This window comes from Prenolepis imparis, unplaced genomic scaffold (assembly GCF_030444845.1).
Source record: "Prenolepis imparis isolate NDT839.2.m4 unplaced genomic scaffold, iyPreImpa1.0 SCAF_10, whole genome shotgun sequence".
NCBI lineage: Eukaryota > Metazoa > Arthropoda > Insecta > Hymenoptera > Formicidae > Prenolepis > Prenolepis imparis.
The window spans coordinates 12,356,451-12,379,352 of record NW_028141168.1 but is presented as its reverse complement, the minus strand read 5'-3'; the positions used below and the strand labels follow the sequence as shown (position 1 = coordinate 12,379,352).

General features: G+C 35.5%; 3 protein-coding genes across 8 annotated transcripts in view; 1 reads left to right on the top strand and 2 right to left on the bottom strand.

Moving 5' to 3' along the window:
• The window catches only part of LOC145942024 (uncharacterized), a 77,736-nt gene extending 65,077 nt beyond the window's left edge, over positions 1–12,659 (bottom strand). The window contains exons 1-2 of one of the 2 annotated variants that reach the window (XM_083048487.1): positions 11,115–12,659; positions 9,582–9,929 (exon numbers count right to left, since the gene is read on the bottom strand). In XM_083048487.1, the coding sequence (XP_082904613.1) occupies positions 9,582–9,664 (83 nt within the window). In that variant the 5' untranslated portion in view covers positions 9,665–9,929; positions 11,115–12,659. Of the gene's footprint in view, positions 1–9,581 lie in introns of both variants that reach the window. The other variant, XM_083048489.1, reaches the window with a different exon arrangement.
• Positions 12,660–14,557: 1,898 nt separating this feature from the next.
• On the top strand, positions 14,558–19,132 carry LOC145942025 (dynein regulatory complex protein 1). Of its 3 annotated transcripts, none has more exons than XM_083048492.1 (11): positions 14,558–15,680; positions 15,950–16,058; positions 16,173–16,523; positions 16,611–17,008; positions 17,165–17,381; positions 17,450–17,576; positions 17,651–17,865; positions 17,933–18,072; positions 18,158–18,384; positions 18,505–18,893; positions 18,993–19,132. In XM_083048492.1, exons 1-11 carry the CDS (start codon positions 15,556–15,558, stop codon positions 19,047–19,049), a joined length of 2,355 nt encoding a protein of 784 aa, XP_082904618.1. In that variant the 5' UTR covers positions 14,558–15,555; the 3' UTR covers positions 19,050–19,132. The 3 variants fall into 3 exon arrangements, with proteins under 3 accessions (XP_082904618.1, XP_082904617.1, XP_082904619.1); XM_083048491.1 differs by having other exon boundaries at positions 18,155–18,384; XM_083048493.1 differs by having other exon boundaries at positions 15,562–15,680; positions 15,955–16,058; positions 18,155–18,384.
• Positions 19,133–19,514: 382 nt separating this feature from the next.
• LOC145942032 (zinc finger protein 346) lies at positions 19,515–22,419 on the bottom strand. Of its 3 annotated transcripts, XM_083048504.1 has the most exons (7): positions 22,085–22,414; positions 21,883–21,966; positions 21,478–21,670; positions 21,253–21,391; positions 21,111–21,140; positions 19,899–20,047; positions 19,515–19,682 (listed from the first exon to the last, which is right to left on the bottom strand). In XM_083048504.1, the coding sequence occupies exons 3-7, from the start codon at positions 21,664–21,666 to the stop codon at positions 19,515–19,517; spliced, it is 675 nt and encodes a 224-aa protein (XP_082904630.1). In that variant the 5' UTR covers positions 21,667–21,670; positions 21,883–21,966; positions 22,085–22,414. The 3 variants fall into 3 exon arrangements, with proteins under 3 accessions (XP_082904630.1, XP_082904631.1, XP_082904632.1); XM_083048505.1 differs by having other exon boundaries at positions 21,848–22,419; XM_083048506.1 differs by lacking the exon at positions 21,883–21,966 and having other exon boundaries at positions 22,085–22,419.
• Positions 22,420–22,902: the final 483 nt, after the last annotated feature.

The window sequence follows — 22,902 nt, the reverse complement described above, 5'->3', positions numbered from 1 at the left end:
TCAGAGCATATGTTAAAAATAAAGCGTAATTCGTAGACAACTAAGCGGTTGTATACGCGTGTTTAACCACGCGTATTACATATAAACTGGTGCATCGTAAACTATTTTGATACCGTGCACCGACGTACGTAATATCAACACAAATGTATGATAATTGTGATTGCGAATTGTAATTTTATCTAACTCGTGTCGAGATATCTAAATTTCGAATAGAATTAGAGAGAAAGAAGAGAAATTTCAAAGTAGGATAAATCTGCGTAATTTGTAAAATTGTTTTTAAATGAAGCATTAGAGATAACAAGAATGGAATTATAAAAAAATGAAAAAACCGAGTACAATTTTCTTTCTTAAAGAATCTTTAGAAAAAATATATTTTATTATGTTTATTACAAATTAAAGAAAAAGATAAGTGTTTAAATTACAAACTAGTAGGGCCATATTTTACAATAAATGGTATGAAAAGAAATTTTTGATTACTTATTCGTATTGATTTTTCTTATATAAATAATAAAGCTTTTTCGAAAGTGTTTACTTCTTTTGTGAAAATCATATATGATTATATGATATGTGTATGTGTGTGTGAGGAACTATATTAACTTTTTTATTTTTGTGATTTTTAGAGTGATTTTAGAAACTATTGCATTGAGCTTCCGATTTAAAGAGGATCTTACGAAACATTCAACTAGTCTTTATCTTCTCTTACAAAACAAATACATAACAATTATTAGCTATTTTATGCACTAAAAGAAACCAAAATAAAGAATTTGATATTTCTTTCGTTTAGCCGAAATAGTGATTCTCAATAGAAAGTTTTTTGAATAAATTAAATATATTTAAAAAAATTCATTATTTTTATACATTTTTATATCAGCGTAATTTAGATTTTGACATTGATTTTATACAATGCTTAAGATACTTCTATTACGCAAATATATTATTAAATAAGTAATGCATTGTGCTATGCAATTAATTCTTTCTTTTCTCTATTTCGTTCAAAATCAGAATCTTTCACATATCGAATTTGTGCCGTAATATTTATCAAGCATTCATATAGCAATATCTAATAAAATAGCATAGATAATTTTTAAAAATAAAAAACAATAAACAAATCAACCATGTTCTATTTATATTAATTGCACTCTAAGTACTTTTTATATTTGCCTAAATAAACTATTCAATATATTAACAGATCGAGAACAATCAATGTCGATGTTATGATATATAAAAATAAAATGATTAATATCTTATATATCAAAATTGAATATTATATGTTTCATCTTTATTTGTGATAGAATAGTGATAAGTGATAAGAATAGTATTATAATTGGACGTTCGTCTTGGATATTATGAATTGTACACATTAAAATAACACAAAATGATTCAGTATACATCGTAAATATACGAACCAGACTTTACGCGATATTGGAATGTAAGCAAAATTTAGATTTAATAACGCGTTTCATATTCCTGTCATCTTTCACGAAATTGAAAACCCGCAAAAGAATGATTGATGCGTGCTTTGTGCACACGTTTACAGAATTGCGAATTCAGTCCTTTTCCATTTTCTTTTTTTTTTTTTTTCCTGTAATATAGATTTATTTCTCTTTTTTCACACATCACATCTCCTTATTACTTGCTATATTATTTAATAAATCACTTTTTTGTGTTATTTAATGCAATGCAAATTTGTAATGAATAAATATTCAACGTGTTCACCAAATTATTCTGATTCGAATACAGAAAAAAATTAAATACATTTAATTTACTGAAAGGTGAAACATTGATTCTTTTATTTCCGAATTATAAAATTGACATTTGACATTAATTGTTTTCGCTTTGTTAATATATTAGATAGCTTATATGATTGAACATAGATTCTTTTTCAAGTTACTTGATCATGTTCGTTGAAGCTCTTTGCGTCAAATTCATCGAATAAATGATTTACTCTCAATTGAATACTTCTTATAACGTCCCCCCAATAACGTCTCGATTCCATTTGAATTAAAGTCAGCGATCGCTTGAGATTTCTCAAGATTTCTCACGTGGCTTCTACAAGTCCACCATCTTTTCTGCGACTTCCGACTCTCGAGACGTTCGAGAGGCCACGACGAAGTGTCACGAGTTGTCGTGCTACTATCATGTGCGTACCTACGTGAGAGAACGATTGACGCGGCTACATTATTTGTTTGTGGCGAGGATACGCGTTATCCGCGCGAAACGCTTGAAACGCAATACCGGTCGCTAGATACGGATCGCCAGATACAGGGTCGATGGATTAAGAAATTTGATGATTTGCCTCGTGTACGCAGGTGCTCGAACAGACTCGCCGCCGCCGACTCGAGCCTGTCTGAGCTGGTCGCAGGTATAAAATATCGAACATTCTTGGTCATTCTCAGAGAAAGAATAATGCTGGTGGAACGAGTCTTTTTCTTCACAAGCATGAGGAGTTTATAGAAATAAAATTCTGAAATTTCTCTCGTAATTTCGACGTTCGAGAGTTAAGAGAGTATATATATAATTATTATTTTTGTATCTTAATAGGCAGCATCTTTGAAAAAACAACACGCAGTTTAAAACTAACATATATTTAACATGTCTATATTTAAATATTAAATTGTGAATATTAAATTGTGATAAAAAATCTGTGTATGAGATATTTTTATTATTTCAATTTTGCCGAAATTCTTGGAATATTAAAAAAATTTAAGTACTCTTCTTTATTTCTCACGTATAGAATCCGAGGAAATTGTGATTAAATTCGATTTAAAAATATAAAAACTGTATGTAAGTAAAAATAAAAATTAAGTACTAATTGTAAGTAAATTGTAAGTAGAGATACATTTACATTTTTTCACAGTTTTTTACTGTATTCAATATTATATATTTATATATTTTAGATTTTAGAGTCATCGTATAATTCATTCATTTATTTCATCAGCCGAATCAGTATATCTCTTTAATCACAGTCATCATTGCAGAACAATTAACATGTGCGATTTCGTTGTATAAATATTTGCATAAATACTGATAAATACCAGACATATTGTGTGTGTATGGCAATAATTGCATATTACTCCTTCATCCTATTTAATATCAAATAATATACATACAAAGCAAGTTATTAATCGAATATCAAAAGTTTTAATACATATTTTGTCACAAATATAGTTATTATGATTTTAATATGTTTTTTCATAAATTAACTTTTTCAGACACACAATACATTTGTAATTAAAATTTTACTATACTTTTCTCTAATTAAAAATTTGCACAAGAATATAATTTTACATAAAAAAAGATGTATACGATTATATGAATAATAAAGTGTACCTAACAGGAAAAAGAGGCGAGGAAGTGTGATGTAGGAAAATTTTCCTTTTTCTGTTATACATGCATTAAACCCCCTTTCCGAGTCTGCGTTTGCCATGCAATTAACCTCACCCCATCGACGCAATGCATCAGGGGAGCAAAGTTCTGATTATCCCGACCGTTCTTCGACCCTGAGTAGTGTTTATGTTACGTTGACATCTCGTTTGCAAGGTTAAAGAATCTTGCGTCACTTGCGATACTATGTAAGAAAGTTTCATATACTTGGAAAAGTTTAGCATTATTCGAATCTATGCTTTCTCCTCGGAAAGTTTTATCTAATCCTAATTCAATTAGGGCGCGTTCTTTTAGCAATCCCTCGAGAAATAACAATATATGATGATAATTGTAAGTGTGAGAATAAATAAATAAAAAATTTCGAATAAATCATTAACATATATTCACAGTCGTAATGACGGAAATATTTTCTTTTCATTTGACTCATCGTAGTTACACATAATCTGCAATTTTCAGAAACACATTTTTATATTCCGAGAGTTTCCGCGGAACGATATTAGAATAATTTCCGCGTAGCAAATTCGAGTCGAATTAAGATGTCGCGTTCGGGGATGGTGGAAAAAATTCAATCGCAGTTACGAAGACGAGCGGCGAGAGAGTAAACTCGACGGCTCGCGGAGGAAAAATATATTGTCCATGTGCGACAAGCCGCGTACATTATTATCGGTACACGTGAAAATACGTGTCTGGACTGGAGGAAGGTTTTCGGGATGGGTGACGTCTCGAGGGGGAAACACGAGGACTCGGCGACCGTCGGGTATCCAGAGGGTGGAGTCGGGGTGCAGGGGCGCGGTAGGATACGAGGTGGGGCGTGATGGGGTGAAGAGCGCGGCGACGAGAAAGGGGCGAGAAGGGGGGAGATGGCCGACCACGCGCGATCAATATACCAAAATACGCCGGCAACCCGCGCACATATACATACGTGTACGCGCGCGCGCGCGCGTGTCACGTACATCCTCGGGACTCTGTCAATATATGCCCTCCACGTATGCAAATTGTAAATATAATCTAAGCGGGCCGTGTATGTTCCGCGCACTGTGCGTGCATATGTGCACGTACGAATTGTAAACGTAACAACATCGCGCTCACGCACATGTTACATATCGCAGATATGTATTTGACGTGCGAGTACAGTTTTCGGATTTCTCGGATTTCCGTAAAAAGAAACTTGAGATGAGATGATCCTCGTCAGACGCGGATATAATGTAATTCGAAATATAGCACAGATCTATAAAATATACGTCTAAGAAAAGCTGTACAGGTTGATTCACTAGGTTTTTTTTACCAACCTTTCAGGGGACACCTCTGAATCTTTTTCAACTAAAAAGTTCATATTAATACAATGGATTCTAAATTAAAAATTTATGGAGTTATGACAATCTGAATTTTAAGATAAAAACAAGCACCTTTATGAAATAAAATTATTACTAAATATTAAAATAAATTATGGTATTTTTGTTATTTAGCTATGTGAAAAGAATAAAGATAATCAAAACAAATATTGTAATTGTTATACCACTTTTATACTATTTTTCGGCTACTGTATAGAAATGGAAGAAATTTTTCAAAATTTGTTGTGAAACACAAAGAAGGTTTACAAAATTGACTGTCTACTGTCCACAGCGAAACTTGCTGAAAAGAAATTTTTAAGTATGCAAGAAATAGAAAATAAACACATTTAAATAAAATTCCTCGAAAAATAACATAAAAGTTAAACTTACAATACTTGTTTTGATTATTTTTTACCCTTTTCACATAACTAAATAATAAAACTATTAACACTTATTCGTGAATAATTATTTCATAGTAATAAAAGTGCTTATTTGTATCTTAGAATTCAGAGTTGCCACAGCTCCATAAGTTTTCGATTTAGAACTTTATTAATATGAATTTTTAGAGTGCCCTCCTGAAAGACGGTAAAATTTCGCGAATCTCTGTATGCAAATTAAAATGGTCATATACTTTATTGCGACAAAGCCAAAAAACTAGCAATTTAAAATTGACAGATACTTTACTTGGGCATTTTTGTCACTATTTTTACTGTACGATACTCTACGATAAAAATGACACAAGATATTAACAAAAACCAATTACCTATTTCAATTATAAGCTGTCAATTATGAATTTCACCTCGCAGACAAACTGTTTGACTCTATGTACGTGCATATACAATATATAATTAAAATGTATTACTTATCAAAATGTATATCCATGAAAAAATCTTTACCACAACGGAATATTCCATAATTCATCTATACGATTGTTCCCGGAAGTTAATTAAAATTCTGACGTACTGTGTCCATACAATTATAGTCGTACCTCTCTCGCTTGGTCTTCGACCAAACGTTCTTCCAGCGATCTTCAATATAAACAACGTGGCGACACGCCGCTGCGAGTAGCCGTTTGCAAATATGTGCGCGTAATAGAAACAAATGGTCGGTTTCATTCATGAAGTCAGTCGAAGTCGCACGGTGCGACCAACGACGACGACGACGACGACGGGGAGCGACCGGAGAAGGATTCGAGGTCAGCATTCCCCCCTTCTTCTCCCTCCTTTCCCCCCGATGCGATGGCGATAATTTTAAAGAAAGATAAGGAGATATCGTCTTTCGCCTATGTGTATGTATCGTCTCGCCGATATATTAACTGAGGTCAGCAGCACGGCAACGCGGCCGTTCGCCGTTTTAAGGAGATGAACAAAGTCATAACGAATGGCGAACGAGACATTTTAAGGATTGCAGTGTTATATGGAAAACGCTAGATTGTAAACTATCAATGAAAATTGCATCAATCGAGATGGTGCATTTTTCGATGGATCGAAGCTATCGTTCTCTCAAGTTTTGTGTCCCGTGTTTTGAATTTAAAATGTGTATTGGTGCTACGCCACTGTAGGAGCGAAGAGCGTTCGCCAGCTGGCACACGAAACGTGTAGCGCCGCTGGCGATGCCAACGTTTTACCACCGCGTGTTTCGAGGGGAGAAATTTATAGTCGGGACGATCGCGGGGCTAGTGTCCGTACTGAAAACATAAAGGAGAATTCGCGAGCAACCTCGCGAACCTCTACCAATTTCTCCGACGATCATTGTCATCCTACGCACGGAGGGTCAAGGGAAATGGATATGTATTTTATAAGCTCGCTTTCTCATTTCACGTATATATGCTCAGGTGGTCCGCGGAAATATGAATGTAAGAAGAGAGCAACGAGAGAGAAGAAATAGTCTACGAAATTATAGATAATAAACGAGATTTCCATGTGGAACAAGAAAAAAATGCTTGGCTCGAATATACATGAACGTTCATATAAATATTTTTGCAAAAAAAAATAAAAAATAAAAATTTGTTTTAAGAGTTAAATATCGTATAATATAGAAAATTATATTAAATACTGTATATAAAATAGAAAATTAAATTATATTAAAATCTCTCTCTGACAATGCGTGAAGAATATACACCGAATCGTTGATTACCAGCTATAGAATTTAAGCAATTATATAAATTTTATTTAAATTTAAACATAAAATACATAAAATGGTTACGTGTGTATAAATGCATTCATAATCTGTGCGTTTTGTTTGTTAAAAATAATATTCTATATTAAATATATATGTGATATAATTGCGATAAAAAGTTGCTTTAATATATTCGTGTTTTGTGTCGATTTTGTATCCGATAATTGAGAACCTCTGAGCTTTCTCACCGTTATTTCTTATTTGCCGGTAACAAATTTGGACAATTGTTTTTATCTTACATGTATAAATTATTTTAGAATCTTGGAACACAAAATTAAAAGTATCAGAATTTGTTTGAAAAATATTCTATTTAAAATCTAACAATATAGTACGGAATATAATTAAAAGTAAAAAAAAGAATGAATTAAAGTTATGTAAAAAAAATTGTATATATTTAAAAAAAAATACATATTTTAAATTTTCTTCTATTTTTATATAGGCTAATATCATTGCGTATTTTGATAAGATAAATAAATATAAAACTCTTTTGACGTCGTTCATTTTTATATCGCAATTACAAACATTAAACAAGTAATTTGCTACATCTGCGAGATCGCACTAAAGAGGCAATTCAATAGATAACCCCAGAATTGTTTCCGCAATTCAGTTAATAAATTTGTAGAGACGCCGATAACATATAGAAATTATTAAAATTTAATTATTAAATTATGTATGTATATTTTTAGTTTGTGTTCTATATCCCCGATTTGAGTGTCACTGGAGGACAATGATTCCGACAACGAGCGCGAGAGCCAAGTAATGTCTAATGTCATCGATCTCCTAGACTATACATCTAAACTTTTTAGTTTACAAAACATATATTTAATTCCTTCTACCCCATTCGCGTTTGTCTTGTAATTTTTACAGTTATCATTAAAGTAAATTCTCTTTCTCTCTCTCTCTCTCTCTCGCTTTCTCTTCGAATTACACGATACACAAAATTTTGCATCTACCTATCGAATGTGGATAAATATAAAAGTTCGGTCAATCAATTATGCGTTTATCTGCTTGTCTCTTAGGACGTAATCCGCGGAAAAGATTGACAAGCGCGATCGCGGAGCCCAAGTTTGAGCGTCACTGTCGAACAATAACTTGGTGCTGCTGCGAGCTCTCAAAATGGCTGTCCTCAGCTATTATTACTTCGGAGAAAAAACAAATGACGACGCGCTCACGCTACGCGAAGAGAAGAGAAGAGAAGAGAAGAGAAGAGAAGAGAAGAGGAGAAAAGAGGAGAAGAGAAGAGAGACAGAGCCAAGGCCCTCGGTATAACGTATCTTCGTGTGCACGCGATTGTGTATGGGTGCCGCGTATACACATGTACATATATCTATATACGTAGCCCACGTTTCTCTCTTACTCTCTTCCTCCTTCTTTCTCGTAGCCTCGCAGCAATCCTCACTACGGACCGTACCGAAAACATCGGGACACCTTACGTGTTTCCTGAAACTCGCTTTATCGAAGCGATAACGTCGGTGGTTTGCGCGAAAACAAAAACAAGCCAGTAAATAATGCGACGACCGTGCAACTTTTCCCTCTTTCTCCCCGTACATTTTATGTACATATACATGTATATAACGACTGTAATATAACGTGTTATGTAGCGTCCACGTTTATACATATATGTATAAATATCCGTGAACGCGCGCGATAAAAATTGGAAAGAAAAAAGAGAGAGAAATGATTTTGCGAAACACATTCTCGAAAATTCTGTGTAAAGTTATGGAATAATAGCGACGAAGAATGAGACGACTGAAAAGCGACCATTCTATTATGGATTATGGCTATATCCCGGGCTATCTTTTCTTCCGATTTGGCTTTCAGGCTATTTCGTTTTTCTTTTTATGATTATTTTTTTTTCGGTTAGGTAGATGGGTTTACGAATGATAAATGTAATGTTCCCAAGGTCGTCCTTTTTTTGTTTAATTTCTAAGGTCGTATCTTTTTTCATTTAAAGGCATTTCCCTGAAGAATTTCTTTTTTCCTCGCCAGAAAGGTGTCTCGAAATTTTTTTCACACGCAAAGCCTACAGTTGATTTGATGTATATTTAGTGACCGTGTTAAGATAGTAAATCTTTCTCTTTTCTTTTCAATTCTCTTTGAATATTTTAAATTACTTTATTACTTTCTAAACAAAATAAATAAGAATACAATAGTATACTAGAAAAATAAAGTTTCTTTACAGCAAAAATTTGTCTTGAAATATTTTAAACGCTACAGAGAAACTTGACGCGTCATTCTATTTTTAGACAACGTTTAGAAACATTAGTTTATATCGTATTAAAAATTTGCTTCAAAAATCGACATGTAAACGCGCAAACAATTAAAATTCCAATCATATATAGTATGATTTAAAAAAAAATATCGCAGAATATTATTTTGTATCAAAATATAGAGATTCTCTAGGAAAGAAAGAATTGTATTCTTCAAGTTTGATCGCGCTATATAATAATATAATTGCCTTCTATTATAATATACTCATATTAGAAGCCTCGAGTCTTTGCAATGTTTTAAGTGAATGGGACAAGATGGTATATAATAAATAGGATAAATTAGATGTGCGAAAGACGGAGAAGGCGATTCCCGAGCGATGGACTTAAAGCTGGAACGTACACGTCGCATCGAAGGGTTTAAGCGATTTCGCAAATGCTACACAAAACACAGCCGAAAAATGTTGAAAAAAAAACTGACCGTTTGAAATGCTCCCTGATGCGATCCTCTCGGATGTTTTCCGGCAGATTTCCAACCCACAGGTAACGTGTCTCTCTAACCATTTTGCTCCGAACTCTTCATTTGGGATCGGATGTTGTGGTATCGTTTGGAGGCACTGTACAACGACACACAACCTCGACCGGAACAATAAATTCTCACTGCACACTTCACCGACACACAGAACGCGCTATTTCTTTTCGGTCGATTAAAGCTTTCTTTCCGTTCAGGAATTCAAATTCCGTCTCCACTTGTGCTTGTCTTCACTTTATCACCACTTTATCATCGACGGGGATGAAAATATCGTACGCGTGCCGCACTCTCCTCTCGCTGTAGCGAAACAGAAAAAAAAAAAAAAAGAACGGTTACAAGCACTAGTCACTAGCCGGCGAAGAGGCGAGGCCAGCAGCAGACGCGACGGATGCTGTCGTCGAGGACGCGGCACGTCAAAGGAACGGTAACACGTGCGTGCTGCGTAGACACGGCAACGACGACGACGACAGCGACTGCGGCGATCACCGACGAGACGATGACGGCGACGACGACGACGTGGCTCTCGCGATCGAAACCTTGCGCCGCGACGCGCTCCGACGCCGACGTGGGAAAGATGGAAGAGGAGGAAGAAGAGGAGCCTTGATAGCAGACACCGCTTACGACGATTACGAGGATCAGTATCGTCGCCGAAGAACACCACATCGTATATCACTGAATCGCGTGATGGGGATTATTCCTCTCGTCACACGTCACACCGCGTGAAGAAGAGGCGATATGGCGATGCACTTCCCGGCCACTTGTCGTGCGCGCGGGACTCCTCGTCCCGGCGTAGCATAATTCCCTCGCGCGACGCACACGCGTTTGTGTCGGCGACGACGTTGAAACACGCGCGCCTCGCTCTAACCTCGCGCGTGGAGCGGCATAACGCGGCACGGCACAACACGACACGGCACGACGCGTCACGACGAGACGAGACGAGACGAGACGAGACGATACCGCACGACACAGCGCGAACACTCGCGTGCGCGCGCGCGCGCGCGCGTGGAAAGACGAAAATTCTCTCGTCTCTTGCGCGCGATGTGTGTGTGTATGTGTGTATATGTGTATTTGTATGTGTGTGACCCACTGTTGATAACGCGAATCAATTTCGCGAACGCCGTTTCCTCTATCTCCCTCTCTCTCTTTTAACGCTTTATTTTCGCGAAACAACCTTCCGAAATGGCGGCACTATTTCTCAGCGTACACATATACACGCCTCTCTATACGTGCATGCATCTAGCCGATACACGCACGTACACACGTGCAGGCGCGTACATCGAGAGCATATATACATAGCCCGCGATATCCGAATATACGTATTCACTTGGAGATAATTTACTTTCTCCTTTTTTTTCACAACACACTATCCTCTCTCGAGTTGATTTACACGCGACCCGCGAACAGAGTGTAGGTGTAGAGAGTACACACGTATATTTATATAGATATATTCTCCGTATATATATATATATATATCTCACTTACATGTCGCGTCTCGCTTCGAACTAGGAGATCGAGAGCGAGGGCTTTCTTCCTCGTAGATACTTAGGTACCAAGACGCGCGCGAATGTAACACGAAGTTAGCCGCGACTCTCGGCTGCGTAAAACTTGCGTTGTTGTTGCACGAACGTACGCCGTCGTACGCGTATATATCGCGCGAGGATACCGAGACCACGATGTCCGACCGGGTACATCGATACTCACGCGGAAATTACTCTCGACTCGCGATATAGGTACGCGTTGTAAAACACACTTCGCTAGTTACACTCGGGCCATGTAACGCAGACGGAGCTGGGTTTTGGCTCCTTCTCACTGCACTACACTACTCAGAGTGACGTCACCGTGGCGGGAGAGTAGCGAGGCTCGCTGACTAGCACCACCGTCCTGCCGCCTGGTGGGAGAGCAAAGTAGGGGAGCGGAACGAGTCTACATAGAGTGGCTCGTAATCGCGATCGTCGCCCGCCAGCCACCGCGGCGCTAGGGTGGGAAAGAGGGAGAGAGAGGGGAAAAACATGACTGCGCGCGCGCGTTTCGAACCGTAGGAGTAGGAGAGAGACTCTTTCGAATCGAAGCAAGGACAGGGGTGGAAAGGACTCGAGACTCTCTGTCGGAGGGAAGGGATAACGGGTCGAACGAGCTAACCCGAACCCCCGAGCCGCGCTTCTCCCTTTCGTCCCGTATCCCCTGCTCACGCTGAATCATCGTATTCCTTCTGTGTCTCCGTCTCTCTTCTCTTTCTCTCTCTAGCTAGCGTTTGCCGTTCTTTTCCTCGCCGCTCCTACTCTACGGACTAAGTTACCCGTCCTCGCCCCTCCTGCACCACTACCACTGTCGAGTCAAATCCCATCCGCCATCTTTGTTGAGCGCTTTCCGCACCTCTCTCTCTTTCTCTCTCCTCCTCTCTCTTACTCGCTTCTCTACCTCTCGTCTCGTCCCGCTCGCTCTCTCTTTCTTGCTTCAGGGCCGGTTTAGGGGCAGCCAATTACCCGGGGCATCGGTACTTTCTATCCGAGAATAAAGACGGACAATCGGATTATTACGAAAATAAAAGTACTTAACTCCGTGACGTTCCCTCTAATCAAGGAAGTAACGATCAAACAAACGTGCCAGTCTGATAGCGCGTACGAATTAACGAGGCGTGCGCATGGATAAGCGTTTTCCGTATAAAAGATGTAGATTCGATCCCGCGAACACGCGGAATAAGACTCGTCTCCTAAATTACTCCGAAATTTTCCATTAAATTCCTTAAATGACTTTCGAAATGTTTTCGAAATGGAAAAAACGCTACGATGAATACCGCGCGCCGTGACTGTTAATCATTCCTCGAGGTGTCAAATTCTTTAATTCTTAACGAGTCTGAGTCAACCACGCGTTTTGTAATCATCTCGTATAAATTTGCAAATTTTATTTTGTAGTATAATAAAATTTTCTAAAAGGCCAGTGGGACAAAAATATTCCTATCGAATATTCATCGAATTCCAAAGAGTCGTTGCGACAGCGCTTTAAAGACATTTTTATCTAAATTATTGTCATATTTATATATTATTTATCATGGATATAAATACTTCAACAATTCGTTCGCTAAAATAGACGTACATAAAACTATATATAGAGGGAAGCCAATGATTACATCTCGTTACTGTGTATCAATTTTTCGATTACTCCGATTCCACTTAATACCAGGAACGCCTTCCGTCGAGACGTATTACGCGGAAACGCGTTAAGGATAAAAGTGTGCGTATATATATATTCATATTGTATAACGACGATCCGCGATACGTGACTCTTGTTGTCGGGGGTGAAGGACACGCTAGCTGCGTGCCTGCGCATAACCGCCATCTTGTCCTCGCCGAGACGAGACGAGACGAGACGAGAGAGAGACGTGTCCGGACGAACCGTTGTTATGTTCAATGCTTCTCGCGCGATTGTTGTCGCTCCTCTACGATCGTCGTCGTCGTCGTCGTCGTCGTCGTCGTCGTCGTCGTCGTCGTCGTCGTCGTCGTCGTCGTCGTCTTCGCACGTTCCACGTCGCATGTCGGACCCATCGCGACGACAGTAACGTCCGCTCGACGGTGCGACCGCAGGACGTTGCACGACCGGAGAGAAAGCGATTTCCGTTCCGGAGCTCTGCTCCCCATCCGAAAACGAACACGTACTGTTTCGTTATTAGGAGCGTTATTGTCTCTCGCGACGCGTTGTCTCCATTAATTCGCGCTCGTGTGTCCTGTGCGAGTGAATTTCGCGTTTATTTTCCTCCCTGGATCTTGTACATTTATTTTTATTTATTTACTAATTTGTTTAATCGATTATAATATGACCGAGTCGAGATTTTTCGATGCTTGTAGATTAATAAACATGCATGAAAAATGATCCCTACTTTTCCTTCTATCGTATATATTACGAGTATAAAAATAAAAATATTTTTTTTATATACAGACGCACTTTATTTTATCTCGAATGCCGCAGCGATACTGATAATATATAACGTGTACCGATAATATTACGAGGTTTTTGTGCAGCTAGTTTCATATTCATAGTTTCGATATATAGTTCAAGTATACTATTTATTTATACACGGTGAAATTTGCGTTCTATACGGAATATTGCTCAACTTGTTACACATCCTCTTTCTCGCTTTTTTTTCTTCTAGAACAGAGATGCGAACACACGTCACTTTCACTGAGGATGCACTCCATTTGACGTTAGAAATAGAAATTTAGATTTTGTGTGTCCAAGACATATATTATTCAGTATCTCATTAAAAGTTTATTTCTCGCTGTTATTTTTGATTTGCAACTAACGCGAATGATCTTTAATGGAATATTTTTAATCAACAAGGATAAATATCGCTGCGCATGTTTTCTTTATCTTTTTTATTCTTTCTCAATGTCGATGATATCTTATTTATCAAAAGAAATGTGATATTGAAGAAATTATTTACCTCTTACAAAGCGATAATATTCATTTCATTTCTCGTCTCATCGAAAGTTCCAGAAAAATCAATTAGAGAAAAGAAAATATTCGTATATATATACATATTTCTAATTAGAAATATATTTCGCGCTCGCTTGTCATCGTTTAACGCTAATGTATGTACGCATATACACGCGTTGTCATCGCGCCATTATTACAATCCAATTTCATTGCGATAATCTACTCGTCACTTAGCGTAATGGAAGTTTGTAAAATTGACAACGTAATTTATCGAACGAATTCGAATCGAACGTGTAAGAAACGAGGACATCTGGACACACGACATTAATAATTCAAGCGAGCATGTGTCGCAAATACGTACGACGTACATTTACGGATCGCGCGATGTTCTTAATCCGCCCGTAGAGAGAGAGAAAGAAAGAGAGAGAGAGAGAGAGAGAGCGAGAGAGAGAGAGACGCATTTACGTCTTAATTCATCGCGCGTATATCCGTTATCGAGTCACGAAGCTAAATCGCTCTTAGCGGTTTCGCTACAATTATCTCGGGCCTTCTGCGGGACTGATTGATGATAGTACTTATCGCGCGGCGAATAAAGCCCCGCTCGTCATTGAAGCGCCTACTTCGCGTTCCTCATCGTGTCCGAAGGTTACGACACGTATGTACGTAATGCACGAGACGAGATAAATCGGGTGCATTAGCGTCGGCTGTTTCCTTCGATAGCCAAACGATAACAGCAACACGTACAACGCGATCTGATCGTTTATCTATAATCGCGCGACTCAACAAGATAAATATAAATCTGATATACCTGTTAACCTGCTGTATGTGTGCGTGTGTGCAATGTATATGCGCATCTTCTTCGGTTTTTGCCAAAGTAATCGCGATTGTTATGCAAGTCGATACAAAAATAACGTAGAAGGAATGAAGACGCGTCTATTCATCGTACACGTTTTTTTTTTAAACTTTCGGGATTTTGTTAGATCTCTTTGATAATAATTCGCGTCGTGATCACCTGCCTGCGCGTGCGAAAATGGCGGTGATTTTCGATAAAGCTTGTGCGCAGATACTAAACTGCAAATTTGATGTGTGGCGACATCTCTCGGTGCGATGTATCAATTATTCGGATAAAATTGCTACCTACTTTACCGACTGACATCGGATCAGCTGTTAGCTGTCATTAGATTTAGACTCGAAATGTGCAAATATTTGTAATAATGAGAATGCAAAAAGATAATATCTATTTTTACGTTAATTACATTTTATAGCGCATAGACATATATAGAGACTTGTGTACGTAATATGAAAACAAACATTCATTCACTTGGCGACTGAATATTGAGCAAACAAATGCAGACATTTCGTGTATCGTATATATATTATGTTGCGAGGTCACAAATCAAGATCTTTCTAAATATTACTTGATTTATTTGCGACGCGTGTATACTTACATCCAAGTTTCCAACACGAAGCGTTCGTAGAGAGGGAATGAATAATGAATGACAAATATTCAGAGTTTGCGGAAGATTCGGAGGAGCCATCCATTACGTCGTCGGATCCAAACGAGAGGAAATTAGCACGCCGGATTCGTATTCAGCGACGTCTAGAAGCGTTAACTAAGTAAGAACATTTTCATTTGGTTAATTATATTACATTATGCAAGTAATACAATGCAGAAAAAATCGCAAATTTTAATATTAAATATATAACATGAAACATTTTTAATTCTTTCAACCGTGCATACTCGTCGAGAATAATATAATAATCCGCTTATTATGTAAATGGATTTATATTGTAATATTCAACATTAAAACTATATACATTTTTGTAAAAATTTTTTTCAAAGATTTGGCGTTTAAGACATAATGCTACAATTGTTATTCTTGTAGAAAAGCAGGCCCTGAAGATGAAGAAATTGTCGAAAAGACGCCTACTGAGAAGCAAATACTTGCTAGTTTTGAACTCTTGGAAAAATTATCAATGGAAGGAGACGAAGTGGTTGGTATATCAAGTTCTTATTTTGTTTTATATTTATATAATTTTTTATATACTTGCAATATATTATTGATATCGAAGAAATATTTGGTTAAACGATTTCATTAAAATGTGTAGGTATCTTGCGTGAAAATCGCAAACGATGCTAGAGAATTACAGCGACGAGAGGAAGAGCAGAAAATCAGAAGAGAGTTGTTGAAGACACTTGAGGAAGACGAGGAGGAATGCATGAAAAGGTACAAGAAGATTAATGAAAAATGGTCGACTATTCTTGCGTCTAAAGATCCGTTGGACATACACGCGGAAATGGAAGCTCAAAATGCCAAGTGTTTGGAAATTATGGAGAGGAAAGATGCTGTCATCGCACAATTGCGACAAGAATTGGAAAACGCCGATCTCAAATTTGTTAACGACCAGAAAAATCAGAACGAAGATATAGATTTATTGATCAATAGAATGGACAATCAAGTAAGATTTATATATAATTTTTTGGGGAAAAAAATATTTTAATCAGATAAAAATATAATTGACTGAGGCCTGGTATATTTTATTTAGATGAACATCATGACCAAAGCTTATCGTCGCGAATTATCACTCATTAATGATGTAATCGAATCAGAGCGTAAAGTGTTGCTAGAAAATATGACGGAGAAATGGGAAGCCTTATATAAAAAGTTACAAGAGGATAGTTTCGCGGGATTAGACAGACGAAAAGAAATAATGCGCGAATATGAAGAAGAGATGAAAAGAATCATAATCGAGCATCAAGAAGAGTTTCGGGCTCAGAAGATCAGTTTCGAACTTGAGATTCAAAAGCTTCGACAAGAGGTGCAGAGCACGAAAGCGTTGTGTTTTATGAATATTGAGAAACTGGACTATAGCTATGCTGTGCTTAAACGACGGGAAGACGAAAATGCTATAGTAAAAAATCAACAAAAGAGAAGAATCAATAAGTTAGTATTAAACGCACAAATATACTTACAGTTCGTTTAGAAAATCGAATATAGCGAGCGAGCTTGCGACATGTTCCTTATTGTTAGATTGCTTATTGTTCCTTATTGTTAAATTAATTAGGTCTTGTAAGCAGCAAGTTGGCGCTTCTTTTACAGACTTCAAGATGTTATCAACGCTCTGAAAAAGAATTATACAGAGTTAGAAGAAAATACGAGACTTGAGATACAAAGATTTACTGATCAAGTCATAAAAGCGCATAAAAATATTTTGGATTTAGTGAAAAAGTCTAATCATTTCACGAACATTAACGATAAGAAATATATGCAAATTTGGGACATGAATGAGAAAAATGCAAATGAACTGCTCTGTAAGGTAAGCGTTTGATTTTTCGACATTATTAATATTGATATTATATATGAAAATAAAATAAAATGTTTCAGATTTTAACTATTGACAAAATTATATACGAAGAAGCGTTAGGCCAAGAGTGGAATCCATCTGAAGAAACCTTATTAAAAAAAGAAGATTTGCCATCTTATCGCAGTGTAATGTGCACTATAGAAGAAGGTAGCACGATTTTTTCTATTTTAATCGATTGCGCATTAAAATTTTTTGTCGTATACATGCTAGCATTTTTTAAGAAAATAGAATGGCCGACGAGAAGAAAGCAATATGTAAATCTTACAAACCAGCGAATATCATCGAAGAAATCAATTTAGAAAGGAGATTATTGAATCACATTATAAAGCAGGTTGCCGATCGTTGCGATTATTTGATTGAAAATGAATTGCTCGAGTTGCTTTTACCTTACACTGCGAAGGATCAGCTGGTTATACGATTAGATAATGTATTTCAGGTAAATATGCATATAATGGATATTCCATTTTTTATTTCATTAATTTATTTTCATGTATTATCATTAGGCATTGAACGTGAAATCCGAGGAGGAGCTTGGTTTCCTCTTGAATTTCTTTCTACCATATGCATATTGTCCCACGTGTAATAAAGATATAAGCAGATCTATTTGTGACGAAACTGTTGAATCTCCTTCTCTGAAAACCGAGTATGTATAATAAATACGATTACATAATCAATTAATGTAGAAAATAAGTTCCTGTGAAAGCAAAATGTATTATTTGAGATAGTAGCGTTGAACAGTTCTACATCTGCGGCGAAGTTGCTGAAGAATTCACGGAAGATGAAGCTAAATTGATTGCCGCCGCGAAAGAAGCGATCTGTGACGAGAAATCATTTAATCTCAGTGATGATGCGAGCATAATAAGTAGTTCAGCTCCAAGTTCTCCAACTGAAACATTACTTCCTATTGCGGAGCGCACTTCAACTTCTTTTGCATCTATTAGCGATATTGTCAAAGGTATGTGTATTTTTTAAATTGGCTAATAATTATTAGCCAAATTTAAAAAGTAATTATTATTAAGGAATTAAAGATAATTTTATATTGTGTGATGAAATAATATTAATTTTTGATTTCTAGATGACGATCAGATGCAACGACGCTTATTGTGCGACAAAGGACACTTGCTTGAAATTGAAACTACGTTTGTCACTAGAGCTTTACGGGAATTTGTAGAAAGATATCATTTTGTTAAATGGAAGGAGATGCCACAAACTTTTCAAGAAAAATTGACAGAGAAAAAAATGGTCGTATCTCGAAATATGACAATTCAAGATATAACAAATTTTTGGAAGCGATACAGTGAAATTTTTCCTGCAAAGAAGGAGCAACTTTGGGATGGCCTATTAATTGGACTTAAGAAATATCATAAAGTGTTAAAAGAAAGACATCAATTGAATGTTGAAATGGAATCTTTACGAAGGCAGAATGCGGAATTACGTCGTTTATTGAAAACATACATAATCCAGGTAATGCTAGAAAAAAATACATATGAATGTGTATATACTAAATATCACGTTATACATTGAAAAATGCTTCAATTTATAAGTTATCTTACATTTTTTTAGCCTGAGAGTGATGGATTATCGCAAGATGATGCACAATCTGTTTGTGAGAACATTTAAAATGCATTTTATGCATAAATTAAACTTACTTTAATTAAATTGCCTAATAATTAAATTCAATATACAATTCTCAACATGAGAAAAAATCCCAAATATAACGTAAATATACATATAAATTACATCACTATATATTTTACGATTCTTGTTTAAATTGCGATAGTTTGAACAGCAATGGACTCTACAACCTTCGTTGCACAATGGGCTTAACATCAATATTATTAATTAATGCATATCAATACATATTTATTTGTTTTCATATGTTGCTATATATATATATATATATATAGAGCAGCTTTTACGTTTCTCTTTTAAACAATTTCTTATCATTCAAGAACGACGTTTTAATAATTTAAGAAAGATCTGCGGAAACTCAAACATGTATAGCCATAGTTTTAATCGATAGAATATGAAAAATAATCCTTTAGTATATATAATTCAAAGTAACGTGCAAGTTTTTAATGCATCTTATGGTTGATATGTAATACCGCCTGATACAAAGTTGTTCGATAAGGATGGTATTTGACCCTTGGGAGTTGCAATTCGTTTTGTTTTTTTCCAATATGGAACAAATCTTTTCTTATTCGGACTCTTAGATCTCTTCACTTTGTCAGCATGTTTCTCCGAATTCATATGCTGTAAATATATAAACGGGCAATGTTAAATTTTACATATATGATACATTGTGGTACATTTTTGATATGTAATGCAAATTATACAAGACAATATATCTTCAAAGAATTTATAGAGAAATGCTGTCACAATACAAAGTAAAAAAATAATTGAGATATTGTATTAAAATAAAAAATAAAAAATTAGATGTGCATAAATATATGTATAAAATTATTGTACCACACTATATTGAGATTGGGAGTTGAAGAACTTGTTACAAATATCGCAGGAAAGTGAAACCCCTTTTGTGGGACTGGATTGTTGTGCGCTACCAGTTGATGATGCCAACGCAATGCCTTGGGTGACAACCTCTTTGCCATCCCATTCACCTAAGCATCAATGTGCGATCAACACTATCTATGTATCACAACCGCAAAAGCGGTAATTTGTGATAATAAATCAGCTTGAACACTACATTCATGCCATAAAAAGATTGATCATTAATGAGTGTGTAATATTAAATGGAATATGTAATTATTAAAATCTATATCTCTGTAACATGTAAAAATTAAATTGTATTTTCATGAAAATATTCCATTAATTTACAAACTTTTTATAGCAATGTAAAGAATTATCATTGAATATTAAAATCTATATAATATTTATCAAATATAGATTTTGTACATAGGTTTTATGTGTTCTTATATTATGATTGTTCTGGAATTCTTTTTTCATATTTCTTGTTGTTTCATATTAAATATGAAACTAATAGTTCATTTTGTTTTGAAAAATTGAGTTGCAAATTAGGAGAATGTATACAACGCCATTGTGTTATAAAAGTTAAATAATTTGTATCTTTGTTGTTCTAGTTTATTTTCCATCGTGCAATATATCTTATATAAGGTAGTCATTAAAAAATAACAAGAGAATATTTCTATGATACAGTAATATTAAATAAAAAAAAATTAATACATATATGTGTAATATTTGTACAGAAAGATTTGAGAAGAATAGTCAACTAAATTTAGTTTATTAAATGTAACATGTATGCAAATAAGTCGTGACCAATTGCTTTTCACGATAACATGTTAATAAACAAATAAATAATAAATATACAAATATTACTTATATTTCAATAATCATTAAATATTAAATAAATAATAATAATAAATAACGCATAATAACAACAAGTTTGCAATGATTACTAAGCGCTTACTAGCACTGAAATTATACAACAATAAAAGAATGGCAAGCAAGTTAATCTCACATAGTTAGTTTATAGAAAGAAGTGAAAAGCAAAAGTAAGCAGCAGCGTCAAGCATGCAAATGCGAATAATACTAAGCTATAAACCAGTACAACAGTATTTTTCTCTATTTTATCCAGATACATGAAGCGATTATTTTTAAGACCATACGGCAGTGTTTTTCTTACCATAAAGGACTTATTATTACCTCTCATTAATTTCTTTTTATGACGGCTTCCTGCAAATACATAATTATTTTATTACAATACTGCATAAATTTTACATTAAAATCTGACATTGTAGTTGATTTATACATATATAACATAAGCAATATTTTACATTCATATTACCATTAAGATGTGTTTGTAGCTGCTGAATAGAGTTCAGGCACACATTACATACATTGCATTTGAGCCCGTTTGTTTCTTCATCCTTTGTAAATGAAATCTTTGTCTCTTCAAGCGTTGCCATTATATTCTTAGATCTTACCTATGAAATTATAATACAGAATAATACAGAATATTTGTTTTGCCTGTGTAATACATTATATATTGTTATTTGTTATTATTACTAACCTGTTTAGCATGACGTGCACCTTGTAAGTGTGTATCCAATACTGCTTGACTTGTGAAGGAAAGGTCACAGTCTTCACAACGAACGAGAGGTTTTTTCGTGGGCAAATTGCCCATTATATTATCGACCACTGCTTTTGTTACAGGATCATCGAGATTGGTGTTTATAACATCCTCTGATGGTAGAGCCATGTTTCTAATACAAAATTTTTTTTATTGGAGATGTACGTTAAATATATTAAGTAAATATTGTGTTAAAAGAGTCTCAAGTAAGACAAATATGATACGTGGGATTAATGATTTAATAAATATCAAATGTTAATCGAAGGAACATGAAAAACCGATAATTTGTTTTAAATATTAGAATTATTACATCTTTAATATGATATAATTGTCCGATATATCTACCGTCTTATGAGAGGAGCTTTTCGTAGTTTCTTCAATCGGGCACACACACTCTCATTGACTTATAATACGCAATTATTATCTATGCTACGTGATAATTATACAATATCGAATGTAATACGATTATTTCACAAGAGAATATTAAAGAAAATTACACAAATATATGTGAATATAATATTAAGATTCTGTTCGGTGTAAAGTATACCGCGAAGTATGCCGCTGTTATGAGTACACAAATTTTTTTTCCACTCGGCTCTCGCCGAACGCGAACACCGTGCAAATATATACTGCTCTTTGAAATCACGGTTCCCTCAAACTGCTCGAACAGCACAGAATAATTACAACTTCTTCTTCTTCTTCCTTGTGTTGAATAATTACAACGTATGACCTATAACACATTTGTCCTTTATATTTGCACCTCTGCTATTATATTCTCTAATCTTCTTCCTCTTTTCTCTTCAGCTATATCCCTATATCTCTTTCACTTTAAGTGCAAAGAGTGTAAAGAGTAAAGAGAGTGTAGTGCTCCAGGGCATAAACCTATAAACATAAGAGATGCCTATGATGTGACCAATGAGGAGCTCTCGTTTCATTACGCTATTGGCTACGCGATAATTGATGCCAACATAGGCGAATTTTACAAATTTTACAAATTTTCAAAATGTTCATTATAAAGCTGTTATGTATATGTTATGTATAAAGCTATATATATATATATATATATATATATATATATATATATATACATATGTATATATATCGAACTTTAGAATTATGACAATAACATCTGTTAATATTTTAATAAGATGCGATGCATTGCGCGTGTAAGGTTATTCATGTTACAGATAGCCGTTAGTCGACGTTAAAATCTTATCGTTGATCGCGTTATACGAGAATAGACAATTTAATTATATGTAATGTGATAAATTTATCCGCATTTCTCTTATCGTATACAAACTGTGTATATACTTACAATTAGAATTAGATCGATATAGAAAGTTTGCCTTATCCATGAAAACGCCG

Coding starts and splice junctions, on each gene's coding strand:
- LOC145942025 (XM_083048491.1), top strand. CDS start 15,556: ATGAATGACAAATATTCAGAGTTTGCGGAAGATTCGGAGGAGCCATCC. Junction 17,382..17,449: donor CAAATGAACTGCTCTGTAAG/GTAAGCGTTTGA, acceptor AAAATGTTTCAG/ATTTTAACTATTGACAAAAT. Junction 17,577..17,650: donor AATGTGCACTATAGAAGAAG/GTAGCACGATTT, acceptor GCATTTTTTAAG/AAAATAGAATGGCCGACGAG.
- LOC145942032 (XM_083048505.1), bottom strand. CDS start 21,666: ATGGCTCTACCATCAGAGGATGTTATAAACACCAATCTCGATGATCCT. Junction 21,141..21,252: donor GCTACAAACACATCTTAATG/GTAATATGAATG, acceptor ATGTATTTGCAG/GAAGCCGTCATAAAAAGAAA. Junction 20,048..21,110: donor TAAAAAGAAATTAATGAGAG/GTAATAATAAGT, acceptor ATTGATGCTTAG/GTGAATGGGATGGCAAAGAG.